The 12,133-nt window shown below is 49.9% G+C and overlaps 1 protein-coding gene across 1 annotated transcript in view; it reads right to left on the bottom strand.

The window, feature by feature from the left end:
- LOC136304968 (hydrocephalus-inducing protein homolog) overlaps positions 1-12,133 on the bottom strand; it is a gene marked incomplete at its 5' end in the record, with an annotated part of 67,973 nt that overhangs the window by 44,269 nt on the left and 11,571 nt on the right. The window contains 8 exon segments of the mRNA XM_066208382.1: positions 579-722; positions 1,357-1,615; positions 3,288-3,526; positions 5,361-5,513; positions 6,377-6,541; positions 6,989-7,124; positions 8,368-8,468; positions 9,280-9,488. Of these exon segments, the coding sequence (XP_066064479.1) occupies positions 579-722; positions 1,357-1,615; positions 3,288-3,526; positions 5,361-5,513; positions 6,377-6,541; positions 6,989-7,124; positions 8,368-8,468; positions 9,280-9,488 (1,406 nt within the window).

Genomic DNA, 12,133 nt, shown 5'->3' with positions numbered 1-12,133 from the left:
TCTCTTTTTCAGACAACTTGCAGGAGAGGGAAGCATGATGCTGGACTTGGGATCCCGAGATTAAAGGGCACCTGCTCTGCCTCAGTGTTATCATCACTGCAGCTGCAGGGTGTCTGGGGGTGCTTTGAAGCAGGTGAGGCTTAGGGAAATGCACAGAGCTATACCATATAGCTATACCATACAGCATTCATGCCAACAGCAGAGAAGGCAAAGAGGCACAGGAGATGCTGGGTTTTTCCTTGTCAGCCTGAGGAATTCACAGGAATCTCCATTTTTTCCCTGCTTTCCTACAGCATCGGTGTACAGACATCACCGTGCCCTGGAGGATCCTCAGAAACCTCCCTTTACTGTGAGCAGAGAAACTGGCATTTCTCTGGAGGTGGCCACGATCCTCCTTGGCAGTGCAGCTGTAATTGCAATTTTACTTTGGGGACGTTAAATACCAGTCTCATCTCTAAAAGCATCTCCCCTCACTTTACAAAGTGCCTCAGGAAGGGTAAAGAGGGGCTTTTACACAAGCACACCCCGCCCTCAGCCACGCTGTTCAATGCCAGGATGCAATCCAGACACTTACTTACCTTCTCCACCCGGAAAGAGAATTGTCTGGCTGATATATTTATAGTGGGATCAATAAACTCGCAGGTAATGGTTGCTTCTATTATCTTCTTCATCGAGCCGCCTGTCCCAATGACAGCTTCGCAGATGGCATAATTCTGCACCACCTGCATGCAAGAGTCACTTGTCACCAGGGGGTGGTGGCAGGGCATCCAGCAAATGCCCAGCATTGGCTCAGCACCCACCACCCACCACGCGCCCTATTCCTGCCACAGAGTTATGGTCACTGCCCGCTTTTCTTCCAGTGATGCAGCTTATTTATTTTGCACTCAACTGTCTGTAGCACTGCACCCCAATAACCACAAAAGGCACTTGTGATAAACTCCCCCCCTTCACATGGCTTTTGGTTTACTCTGTGCTTACCCCAGAAAAACCACTTGGCACTTGTTTAATTCACTTTCTTTTTGGGCTCCTAGTCTAAGTGGTACTAACTTATTTCTCTGCCCTTCTTTGCTGACAAAGCATGCAACGCTGTCTGCCCCAAAAGAGCAGTATTTCCTTCTACCCTTACTTCGGGATCAGCACTAGGTTTTGGTGGCTGTGGAATCACAATAAAGCTGTAGCTGGTCTGATGGTGACCAGCAAGGAAAATAAGTGGTGCTGCCACAGAAACGTGTGGTCTTAAACCAGTTTCTTGAAGGCCCCTGCTCATTTCCCCAGGCAAATGTCAAGGGACTGTGGAACGAGCCCAGGGGAGGGGATCTGATGCTTCCCCAGCTCAGCCCGTGGTGGGGACCTCACCTGCGCCTTGCGGGAGAAGCCTGGCAGCACCAAGTCCACAGACTCTCCTGGCTTCAGGTCCATTGACAGCGGCTCCAGCCCAAACACGGGGGCCGTACGTTTGCGCCTCTGGGAATCACGTTTGGCCTTGGGGCTACTGTGGGCTGAGGTGCTCTGGCCCTCCTTCCCAGCTGGCCTGTTACATTCCACCTTCCAGAAGAGCTGATGGAAGTGGTGGCCCCCATCTGTTAGTCTGAACTGACGAGCACAGGGAAGGAGGCTAGAAGAGAAACCAGAATGGAAAATAGTATGGGAGAAGCTATTGTCCTGGTCATCAGATTGCTCCCAATGAGGATTCTGAGCTGTTAATAGCTTGGAGACCGTCTTCATTTGCAGCTCTTAATGTGGACTGGGAACAGTGTCTGATAAGCTGCCCTTCTGATGTCGTTATTGCAAAGAGGAATATGTTTCTAATGGTAATGTAGCATTTTCCAGGCCAGGCTAACAGGATCTGGTGTTTTCCTCCAAAATGTGTGTTCTGGGGTGATTCATACTGTTACTGTATTTTGCATTAATCTGCACCCGAAACTGTTATTGAATCTTTGAGATCCTGCACCTGAGGCCCTTGTGTGCGGGGGTATGATTGCAGGCATTTTTAAAAGCCAGCGCGGAGGAAGTTTCTGGACAATCCCAGCAAGCTGCTAGAAATCATCTGTCTGCTCTAGGAGAGGAAACCAGGGGAGCAGGGGCTCTCTCGTTCGTAGAAGCTTTGGTTTTGCACTGGTGGTCATTTGTAGAAACTTCATTTCGCAATCAGAAACTGTTTTGAAGTGAACTTTGCAAACTCTGCTGGCAACGGAAAAATGAGCAAGGTCCTGTGTAGAAGTGTACCTCACCTGGTAGGGTTTGCAGCCCCACAGTGGCAAGGAGGCTTCCATTTAAGGGAAGGATTTGGGTTCCATTCTTTGTTTCACTCATGAGGTAAAAACCAGAGGTTTTGATACCTTTTTTGGCCTTGTGCCAGGATGGACGCAGCCCTTGGATCTTTGAGACTGTGCCTCAAGCCCTGTTCCTATTTCTATTGGGCAGGATGCCAAGAATCCGGCCTGGATTGTTACATGCTTAAGAGAATAGACCAAGATCCTCAGGGCATTTTTGGGGTGTTGTAGCAAGTGCAAAGGTCCTCCTTGCACTCGGCACAGCTTTTTCTCTTTTTTCTGCATGGCTTCTTATTTTCACCTTAATGAAAACAGTTTTGCTTTTCAAACACCTCTGATCATGCTGCCTCGCTAATATTTTAGGCCATCCTGAGGCTGCCGGTCAAACCCAGAGGTGATGCACCTGAGAGGGCACCCTAACATTCTGGCCTCCCGCACAAGCATCAGTCCTGGGCAGGCAGGGCAGCAGCAGAGCCCACGAGCAGCGTGAGGAAGCGTTGGCAGCGGCACTGCAGGCCCCACACAAACCAGCAAGTTTCCATCTGCCTCTGGAACTGCTCTGCGGGCTCCTGCCTTCCCAGGGGGGTCGTCACCCTCCCGTCTCTTTGTTCCCAGGGCCCCTGCTTGCCTGGCAGGTGCCATTTTGGAAGGGAAGGGTGCGATGCCATCTTCCCTTGGTCCCGCAGCCACACGGAGGGCCCGCCTCATCCAGGCGCCATTTTGGGAACCTTTTGTTCTGGGGGAGCCTGCGAGATCATTACTTGACCAAGTGAGGACATAGATGTGTTAGAACTGAAGGCAATTCAGTGGCAATTGAGCAACTGGTTTCTCTTTCAGTGGTTTTTGAGGGTACCTAGCAACGCTCAACTGGCCATCACATGTCTCTAAAGGTATCTCTGCCTTCAGGGAAGGAGTCAGGGTCTTTGAACACTGAAGAAGATCGTGCCTGAAGGACTACAGCAAAACTGCTCCTTGTTGAGACAGAAGGAGAGGTGGGAGTGGGAGATCTCCTACCTGAATTGGTATCCCAAGTTGAGCTCCGGGGCAAGTGGTTTGTCTGTGACAATTGTGGTGCCAGTGCCAAAAGCCAGGAGGGTGGAGGTGGTCCAAAGTCTGTTCCCAATGAACAGCTGGAGAGCATCAGCAAAAACCCCAGTGTCATCCAGGGTTGCTGTGACAGTCACATGAACATCACCCCTGGCGGGGATCACTCCTTCCCTGGGTTCAATAACATAGCAGTGAGGTTTACAAGCCTGTAAGACACGCATAATGTGCATTTAGGATGGAAACCATACACCCTGGTCTCTTATGGGGTGTAAGAAAAGGAGAAGACTAAAGAGGGGAGGATAAAAATCCTAAAGGCCTAATTTCCCTAAATTTAAGCTGCAGTATTGGGGAACAGCAGAGCTTACACAACCTGTACTTTCCCCTCCTTTAACAGACTCTCACCTAATTAACCCAGTTTTGCCCAACCCAAGGGACGCTTATCCTCAGGAGAGTGTTCCTTCCCCAGTCCTTCTCTGGAGTGTGTGCCAAGGAAAGCTGCTTTCTCTCTCCTGGCTTCTCACAAAGGCTCAGGGCCAGAGGAAGTCATGACGGCTCAAATCCCACTCCAGAAACCACACAGCTGGAGGACACTGCTGAGAGCCTGAAGAATATCTCCGCAAAACCAGTTGAGCAAAACCCCAACACCAAACTATCCTTTCCCAAGAGGCCATCAATGCTTTTCAACGTCCCCTAAAGGACCGAGGCCCTCACTTCCCACTGATCATCCGCTGTAGAGAGGTGCCCCAGGGCCTTCTGCTTTGGAAAAGTCACCTCTAAATGGTTATGGCAGAGCAGGAAAGAAGGAAGCAGAGGGAAAACTGGATGACATGTGCTCAGTGGGCATGGCCCACTCTTCCTAAGAACTCGTGTCCTCTGATTTCTCATGGGCTTCACAGATTGGCCAAGAGAGCTGGAAGCTGCCCAAAGGAGGGAGGAAAGGCCCCGCACCAGCACAGCTGTACAGACACAGCTCTGCAGGTCCAGCCCTGGAACGAGCACGTGAAGCCCATCCTTTACACACCAGGCCCACCCAGCCAAGGTGCATTGCTCCCTGAAGAGGTGGAAGGCAGAATTTCATTGTGTAGTTCGAGAAAGCTGTCCTGGAAAAATCCCTCACTTTAAGGTTACATTTATCCCCCAAACTGCAGGAAAAGCAGCAAGAGGAAAAATCATGCCCCTCCTCCTTGGCTCAGGAGGCTGTGGCTGGACTTTCCCACATGGCCTGATGCTTTATCCACAGACACAAACAAGTCCACAGGATCAGGTTTTAACCAGCTCCAAGTTCAACACACCCAGCATGGAGAAGAACAGACCTCAAGCCCCTCAGAGATCTCCCCCTCCAGCAGACATCCCACCCAGCCCCAGGCCCAGCCTACAAGCCCTTCCTGGCTGCAGCAGCCCTGCTCTCCCTGCCAGGGGAGCAGCCCCAGCTCCTCTGCCCTATGCAGCCTTCACATATTAAACAGCCATTCTCTGCAGCCGGTCCCCAAAGATGCTCTTCAAAGGCACAGAGACCACAGGCTGGGGGGGTGCACAACCCCCACACATGTCTTTGTGTGGACAGCCCAACTGGCCTGACCCACAGCAGGTGTGAAAATTGCCTCCCCACCAGCAGTCTGAGGACAGACCTCACACCCTCTTCTCTACCATGAACAGCAGTTTGGCACAAAGCAAATGTAGATGGCACAGGGAAAGCACAGGGAAACCCATGCTCTCCGAGGAGCAAAGGACCACAGGTTTCTCTTGATCTCAGAGCTCAAAAACCGTGACACACACAGCTAAAGACCTTCCATAAAATTATGGGAGAACTCGTCAACACAATCCAGACGAATTTCTGCTCCAACATCTCTGCACCTGATTTCACTGAGGAGTGCCCCAGCTAAAACCACTCCAGAGCCAGGTTCCTTTTGCCTCACCCAGATGGAATCTTGGAATATCTTGCTTCCTCTCACACAGGCCGATGCATATAAAAACCACGTCATGGCAGCTTGTAATGTCAACCAGTCAATTTCCCTGGAAAACGGCCCCACAGATACTTACAATCTCTAGCCTGAAGTCTAAATCGACGAGACCTTCGTTGAAGAGGCCAAAAGCTTGTGAATTAGGCCTTAGCACTGGGATCCTGCCGAACTCTATCAGCCTTGGACTTATGTAGACTGCTGACAGCCGTCCAAGGCTCTGTAGTTCTGTTCTCTGTTACAGAAAGCAGGCAAGAAAGAGTAAAAAAAAAAAATCAAACCCAAACAGGGAAACCTAAAAAAGCTTAAACAGCTCAACCCAGCTCAAGTTATTTCTTTAGGGACAGCTACCATTCTCCAGCTGAATTCCTGGGATTTTGGGGGGAAAAAAATAAAGCTTATGTATTCACCTCCAAATTGAAAAGGATTAAGTAAAGAGAAACTTTCAAACTACAAATTATTGGTCCAAAGGTAGAAGCTTTGCAAGAAATCTCTAGTTAAGATCAGGCTGACAGTTAAACAACTGGTTCTTCGGGTGGGGAGAAACTCTTCTCTTTAGGTAAGCAATCTGATAGTTGAAAGCAAGTGCTCAGTCAAACTTCAGGCTCCCTGGCACAGCCTGCACTGCCTGTCCTCCCTGTTGACTGGTTTACATGCAGTGCCACAATGGCCCAGGTTCAGATGTTTGGTGCCATCCAGGGAATTTGGCATCACCATTTCCATGTTTTAATGTAAGCTTAAATCCTTGCAACTACTCTTCAGATGCCAGCTTTCCTTTCTTTTACAGAAAGCCCAAGGTTCCCAGAAATCTTCTGACATCCTCTTTTGTGCTGTGAGGTAACATTTTAAAAAAGATGTTTCCAAAGTTAAGAGCATTTTAAAGAGTAATTAAAATGATCCTCAATTCCAGCTTAGATGAACTACCTTCTGGGTCAGACACTGACATTGCCACCTATAATGCACGAGCTGTTTATGCCACCTGCCCCTGCTGTCCTTCTCCACAGCAGCCTGTGCCTCTTTTCCCCGGAAGAATCCCCGCACACTGTGCACCCTGCCAGGACCAGTTGCACGAAGGCACACACCTCCCCTTGCACTCACCAGTGGGTTTCTTGCATCCCCAAACACGCCGGTACAAACACTGGTGCAACGCTTGCCCAATCTTTGGATTTCAACTGTAACTGGAATCTCTGCAGCGCTCCGAGGCTGGAGAATCCCACAGGGTCTGGGGCTGGAGTAGAGCACAGGAGAGTCCTCCTCGGGTTCCTAGAAGGGACAGAATCAAATCCAGCTTCAGAGGGACCTCTGAAGAAACTTTAAACTCCTCAACATCCATCCCAACAGCAACTTACACACATTTTTAAAAATCCCCAGGACAAAGGTAAAAGGCACAAACAAGATCCAAGAATTGTAGGCTTAGCATTCTCAGGGGGTTCTGCAAGGAGGCTGCCAGCACAAGCACTGGTGTCTGTGGATGCAGCAGCTTTTCACAACCCTCGAAGATCTCCCACAAGAAAACACCCTGAAGACTAGAACGTAAGCCCTTTCCTCAAGAGATTAAACTGCATCCTAAAGCTAACATTCAGGTAGGATCCTGTTCTCAGCAGATCTTTAAGACTGAATAGAAACCGGCAAGGTCTTATCCAAACCCTCTTCCCCCCTAATAATCTCCACAGTAATATTTGAGAGGAGGAGGTGGATGCGATGCCAAACCTGGGGAATAAGCCCGTAGCAGCCAGTAAGGTGGGTGTTATTCCAAATGAAGAACTTCCTCACGAACGGCGCCTTCAGGTCGCACTCATGGATCCCCCGGTTTTGGGGGTACACTTGCAGCTCAGGAACGAAACATCTGGGCAAAGAGATGACCCCAAGGGAATCAGAGATACTGAGAGAATGGAGAACGTTTACCCCCAAAGATTGTGAAATGGAGCACAACACCTTTGTCACTGTCAAATACACATTTAACAGCCCTACGGTGAAAAATTGCCTTCAAAGTCTTCCCACTCAAACATGTCTTGTCGAGGAGGGGCAAAACCTGAGAGGCAGCACCCAGAGGCTGCCAAGTGCCCCAGGCAGAGCACTTGGTCCCACAGCTGCCTCAGCCCCTCCTTCATCCAAGAAGGTTTGCAAGAACTCCTGGAACAGTCCCAGTGATCCATGAGCTCTGGGGGAGCCTTCCCAACAGGGATCAGTGCTCAGTAAGGCTCCAGGAACACACGACTCTAGTGTCTCAGTAAAAAGGACTCCCTTCTCTCCCATGGTGCTGTTACCCTGCCTGAGAACTCAGCTGTTTGCCCCAGCCTTGGAGGGCATGAGACATCACCTGCCCCACAGAGTGGGAGATCACTCCCTCCCAGTTCCTACAACTCCCCTGGTCCTTCACTCCACAGGTCCAAATACTGACTGTCCCCAATTGCACTTGCTTTTCAAACATGGCAGCCCAGGCACTGACGAGATGGCTCTGCCTGGGAGTGGGAACAGCACCAGGGAACTGCATCCCTCTTGTCATTAAACTGACACCTAGAGCAGCACAGCAGGATGGAATTCTGCTGGAGCAAGAACAACTTTTGCTTTAAGCCTGAGAACATCAAAGCTCAAAACAGGAAGCAGAGAGAAGGGGAAAAAATAGAGCTGACCTGCCACATCAAGGACTGATTTCCCCTCTGAAGATCCTGCCCTCACCTCTCTTGCTGTGAGCCACTTCCCCACTGTCACGTGCCCTCGTTAACAGAACCAGACCCTGACCCTCAGCAGACTGCTTGGTGTGCCCCAAGCCAACGTGGGCTGGTTGCAACCCAGCACAACTCCACCTCTTGCAGGAAGAAGGCGAGGAGGCCCTTGGGAAACTTGCTTCACCTCAAGCACCAGGTCAATAAATGATATCATTCCTGGTCCCTTTAGAAAACGACCCAGGACCACGCTGGGCTGTCAGCAGGGCTGCTTTTCACCACAGGCTGCTTTTCAAGCACTGCTGTTCTCATGTCCAGCTGGGCAGAACATGAGGTCATTAAACAACACGTCTCCTTGGGAGCTGCAGCCAGCACATCCTGTGCAAGGCAGCGCGCTGGGGGAGGCCAGGGAAGTGCTGGTACCTGGCCTTGATGATCAGTGATGCCACTCCCTTGCCAAACCACTCCAGGTCCACCAGCAATTTCCGGTTGTATTCCGTCACAGTGTTGGAACACAGGGTCACCTGGTGGAAGAGAAGAGCAGTAAATTCTTCTTTACAAAAGCTCATGACTCACGTGTGATGTCCTCCAGTTTTTGTGGTAAGTAAAGGGAGGATTTTGCCTTAATTCTTCTGCCGCTCCACGTGTAGAGCAGTCTCTAAGAGTGACAAAAGCCTTCTGGCAAATACCAGATTTGTTAAGCACACCTTGCTATCAGGGCATAGGTCAGCTAAATTAAAACATTAGACTAAAGCTCTGTGCAGCACTGTGTTCAAATTAAGGGGCAAATTTTCATCTGACTACAATGACATAAATGCAGTGGAAATCTGCTGACTTGAACAGAATGAGTTCAGCTTTACAGCAGGAAGCTGAAGACAAAGCGTGGGCCAGCAGGTGCTGGGCAGTTCATGGCCGCAGAGTTTTTTGCCTTCACTGGAGATCCCTGCAGTGAACACAAATCATTCTACTCCCCAGGACAGGAGAAATGAGACCAAGAAGAAAAGCAAATTGCTTTATATAATGACATCTGTCTAACAGCCACCTTTGGTCCTCGTCCGTCCTCTGCCCACTTGCAATCAAAGACATTGCTCTCAAAAACACCAAAATGCCTTCAGTACTTGACCATTATGGGACATGATTTCAGCTTGTGATTTTGGAAACAAATCAGTGCTCCTTCAGGAACGTCCCGAGTAACCCAGCTCACAGAGGCCCCACGCCAGTGCAGATCCTCGCTCACACGATGATCAGAGCTGGCATCAGAGCTAAAGCCCTCCCACACTCCCGTGAAGCGTCAGACCCGCTGCTGAAGTGTGTGTGGCTGGACTCTTCCCATACCTCGATATCCTGGTGTTCCTGGGATTGGAGGGTCCTTTCGCTGGGGTTCATTGTAAACTCCCGTGGCTTCACAGAAAAATGAATTCCCTCCCTCCAGGAGGGCTCACTGTCGCTGAGTATTTGCTCAAAGCTGCTAACAGCAGGCTGAGTGCCATCGTCCGGCACCCGCGAGGTGTTAGTGAGGCGACAGGTCTTGGTGTAGGGAAAGCCTAGGAAAAGGACACAAATATCCATTTAGGCACCAGTTATGTCGTGACTCCTGGTGGGAATACCCTGGTAGCATGAAAGCGTGATTGGAGTTTAGCTCTTTATTATCTGAACTACAGATTACTGAGAAGCTGCAAGAGGAATTAGTCGTCACTTAGTTCCCTTTAACACTGATTCCAGACTGCAGCCTTGAAAATGCCTGCTCTTAGCCCTGCTCAACACTGCAAGCTTCTCTCTTTCTGATGGGGAGAAGCTCCCTCACCTGCCCCAAACCAGCACCAGTTATTTCTCCCTGATGACTGTGCACCCAGACCAAGCATTTCCTCTGAAAATTCAAACTGTAAAATTCCCTGTTAAGTCTGCCAACACTCCTACCCTTTTCAAGATACATAAAGAGTGAGTCGCCATTGAGAAGAAGCTACAGCAGAAGAAAGTGAGGATGGAATCAGGAACTAGAACGTGATGCAAAGCACCCTAATGCAGTTTCTCTCTGCAGAATTCTTAAGGCGTCTTTTGGTTTGGGCCAAACAGACTGGGCATGTGACAGCTCAGAGCCCACTCAGCTGGAGGCAAACCCGAGCCTTGACCCAACAAGCGGGGACATCGCACCCATACTACTCACTGTGATTGCTGCCTGCAAGGGTTTACCCCACCTTAACTCTGAGATTTGCTTTCCATATTGGAAAGCCAGAGATAGTGCCACGCATGGTGGGGATGTCCTGCAGAGCCCGGACACCAGCCACAACCCGCTCTGCAGTGGACTGGCTGGCCAGCTCTGTGGGGAGGAGACTTCTCCCCAGGCCTGCTCACCAAGAGTCATTTGAACACAGGTGGGGGAAAAAAACAACTGCAGGCGCAGCCCAGAGCTTCTCTGTGCCCATCAACAGTAATCACTGCCGGCTCCAGCAGTGACTCCAGCAGGGAGGCAAGAGAAGCACAAAAGGGACAAACACAGATGTCAAAACCTCAAATGAGACTGAGGTCACCACATGCAGACAACAGTCAACAACAGTTAAAAAGAAGCAAAGATACAACAGCTGCCTTCAGCTGAAGAGACCTTAGGAATGCGTTTCTACCTGTTGCCTTTCTTGTTTCATTTATTCAAAAGGCAACTTAACCAGTGCCTCAGTGGTGATGCAGGGTGGCGAAGAAGCAGATCAGGAGAGGCAATTAGTTTTCTTAAAACGTTCAACAACTTCATTGTTATGAGTTTAGGTTTCATAGTGAATTTTGGCCTCAGTCTGGGAAGGGAAATACAGGGGGTTTGGGGTGGTCTCGGCTGTGCGGGTGGGCTTTTCCATCCGGGGCTCTTTGGGAGCTGTGCCGTGATGCCGCGGGCGGTTGTGAAGTCGGAGCCGAGGTTTGCAGGGGGCAGACCTTTCCGTCCTTCCGGCGGGGCTCGGGAAGGTCGGCAGCGTGCTGCTGCGGGACGTCGTGCGCTTGACGCCGGGCTCAGCACTGTGATCGAACCTGCCCGCCGTCCCCGCTTCTGCCTGCTCCCGATTGCCAGTGCCCACATCTCCTGCTGCCCGTAGTTTGCAAAAGCAGCGATTTCCTCCTTCCCTCCCTGCCCGTGCCGGCTGGGAGGGAAATCACTCCCCTGCCAGAGCCCACCGCTCCTCCAGCCTGTGATCATAACCACACCAAAGGGGAAAACAGGACTCGGCGGGTTGGAAACTTCTGGCATTGCGTTGTTGTCTGTGCTGTCCTGATATATTCTAGTAACGAACTGCTATTCCTTTTCCATATTTTTGCCTGGAAGCCCTGTAATTTCAAAGGTATAGTAATTTGGAGAGAGGAGGGTCATCATTCCATTCCGTGAAGATTGCCACCTTCCTTGGCAGAATCTGTCTTTTAAACCAGGACAGAGACACCAGAAAATACTTGCTCCTATTTGATCCCACAATGGCAAAATGCTACCTGAGGCACCTGCAGTTCACACTGTTATAAATGATCGGAGCCAATTTCCTAAATCAAAGATTTATTTAACAAATTTGAAAAGCAATTTCGGGAAACGCCACAATAAATCAGGACAACATCGATCGAAGGTTGGGTGGACAATCCGGGAGCAGCAAAGGGTGCTTCTCCGGAGTACTGCCCACAAATTCGGGGTCTCAGGGTAGGCGTTTTATACCATTTTTCTACCCTGAGGCGAAAACAAGACGGTAACAAAGAACCCGAAGAACATGACATCATGTACATAACAGAATCATTGAAATGTCTGGTGTCCGCAAGGGATATCTGAGAGAGTTTCCTGAGAAATTGAAAAGACGTCTGAATGAAAAGTCTCCGAATCTTCTGTCAGAAGGTTTTCTGCCGACCTCCGCCCAGATTGGGATCGGATCTCCTGATGAACTGTGAAGATGTGGTCAGCCCATGATTAATGGGCTGTTTCCCGGTTATCTCTCTGGCAGATGTCGAGGTTACACCTTTGGACTGTGAAAAGGCTGTGGTATGCAAAGAGATGCCCTGGAACTATTTCCAGGAATTCAGGGGTTTTTACATTCCACTGCAAAGTTTTAATACACACAATTTTAATCCACGAATTTAATAGTATGTATCTATTACAACACCCTGAAGAGGCTGTTGTGGCAGAACATGAGCAGTGCTGGATGCTTTTACGTTCAAGTGCTCCATTTTGGAGCAC

The sequence above is a fragment of the Chamaea fasciata genome, unplaced genomic scaffold (assembly GCF_029207755.1).
Source record: "Chamaea fasciata isolate MVZ Bird 193981 ecotype frontalis unplaced genomic scaffold, bChaFas1.0.hap1 SCAF_232, whole genome shotgun sequence".
NCBI lineage: Eukaryota > Metazoa > Chordata > Aves > Passeriformes > Sylviidae > Chamaea > Chamaea fasciata.
This window is presented reverse-complemented; position numbering and strand designations above follow the sequence as displayed.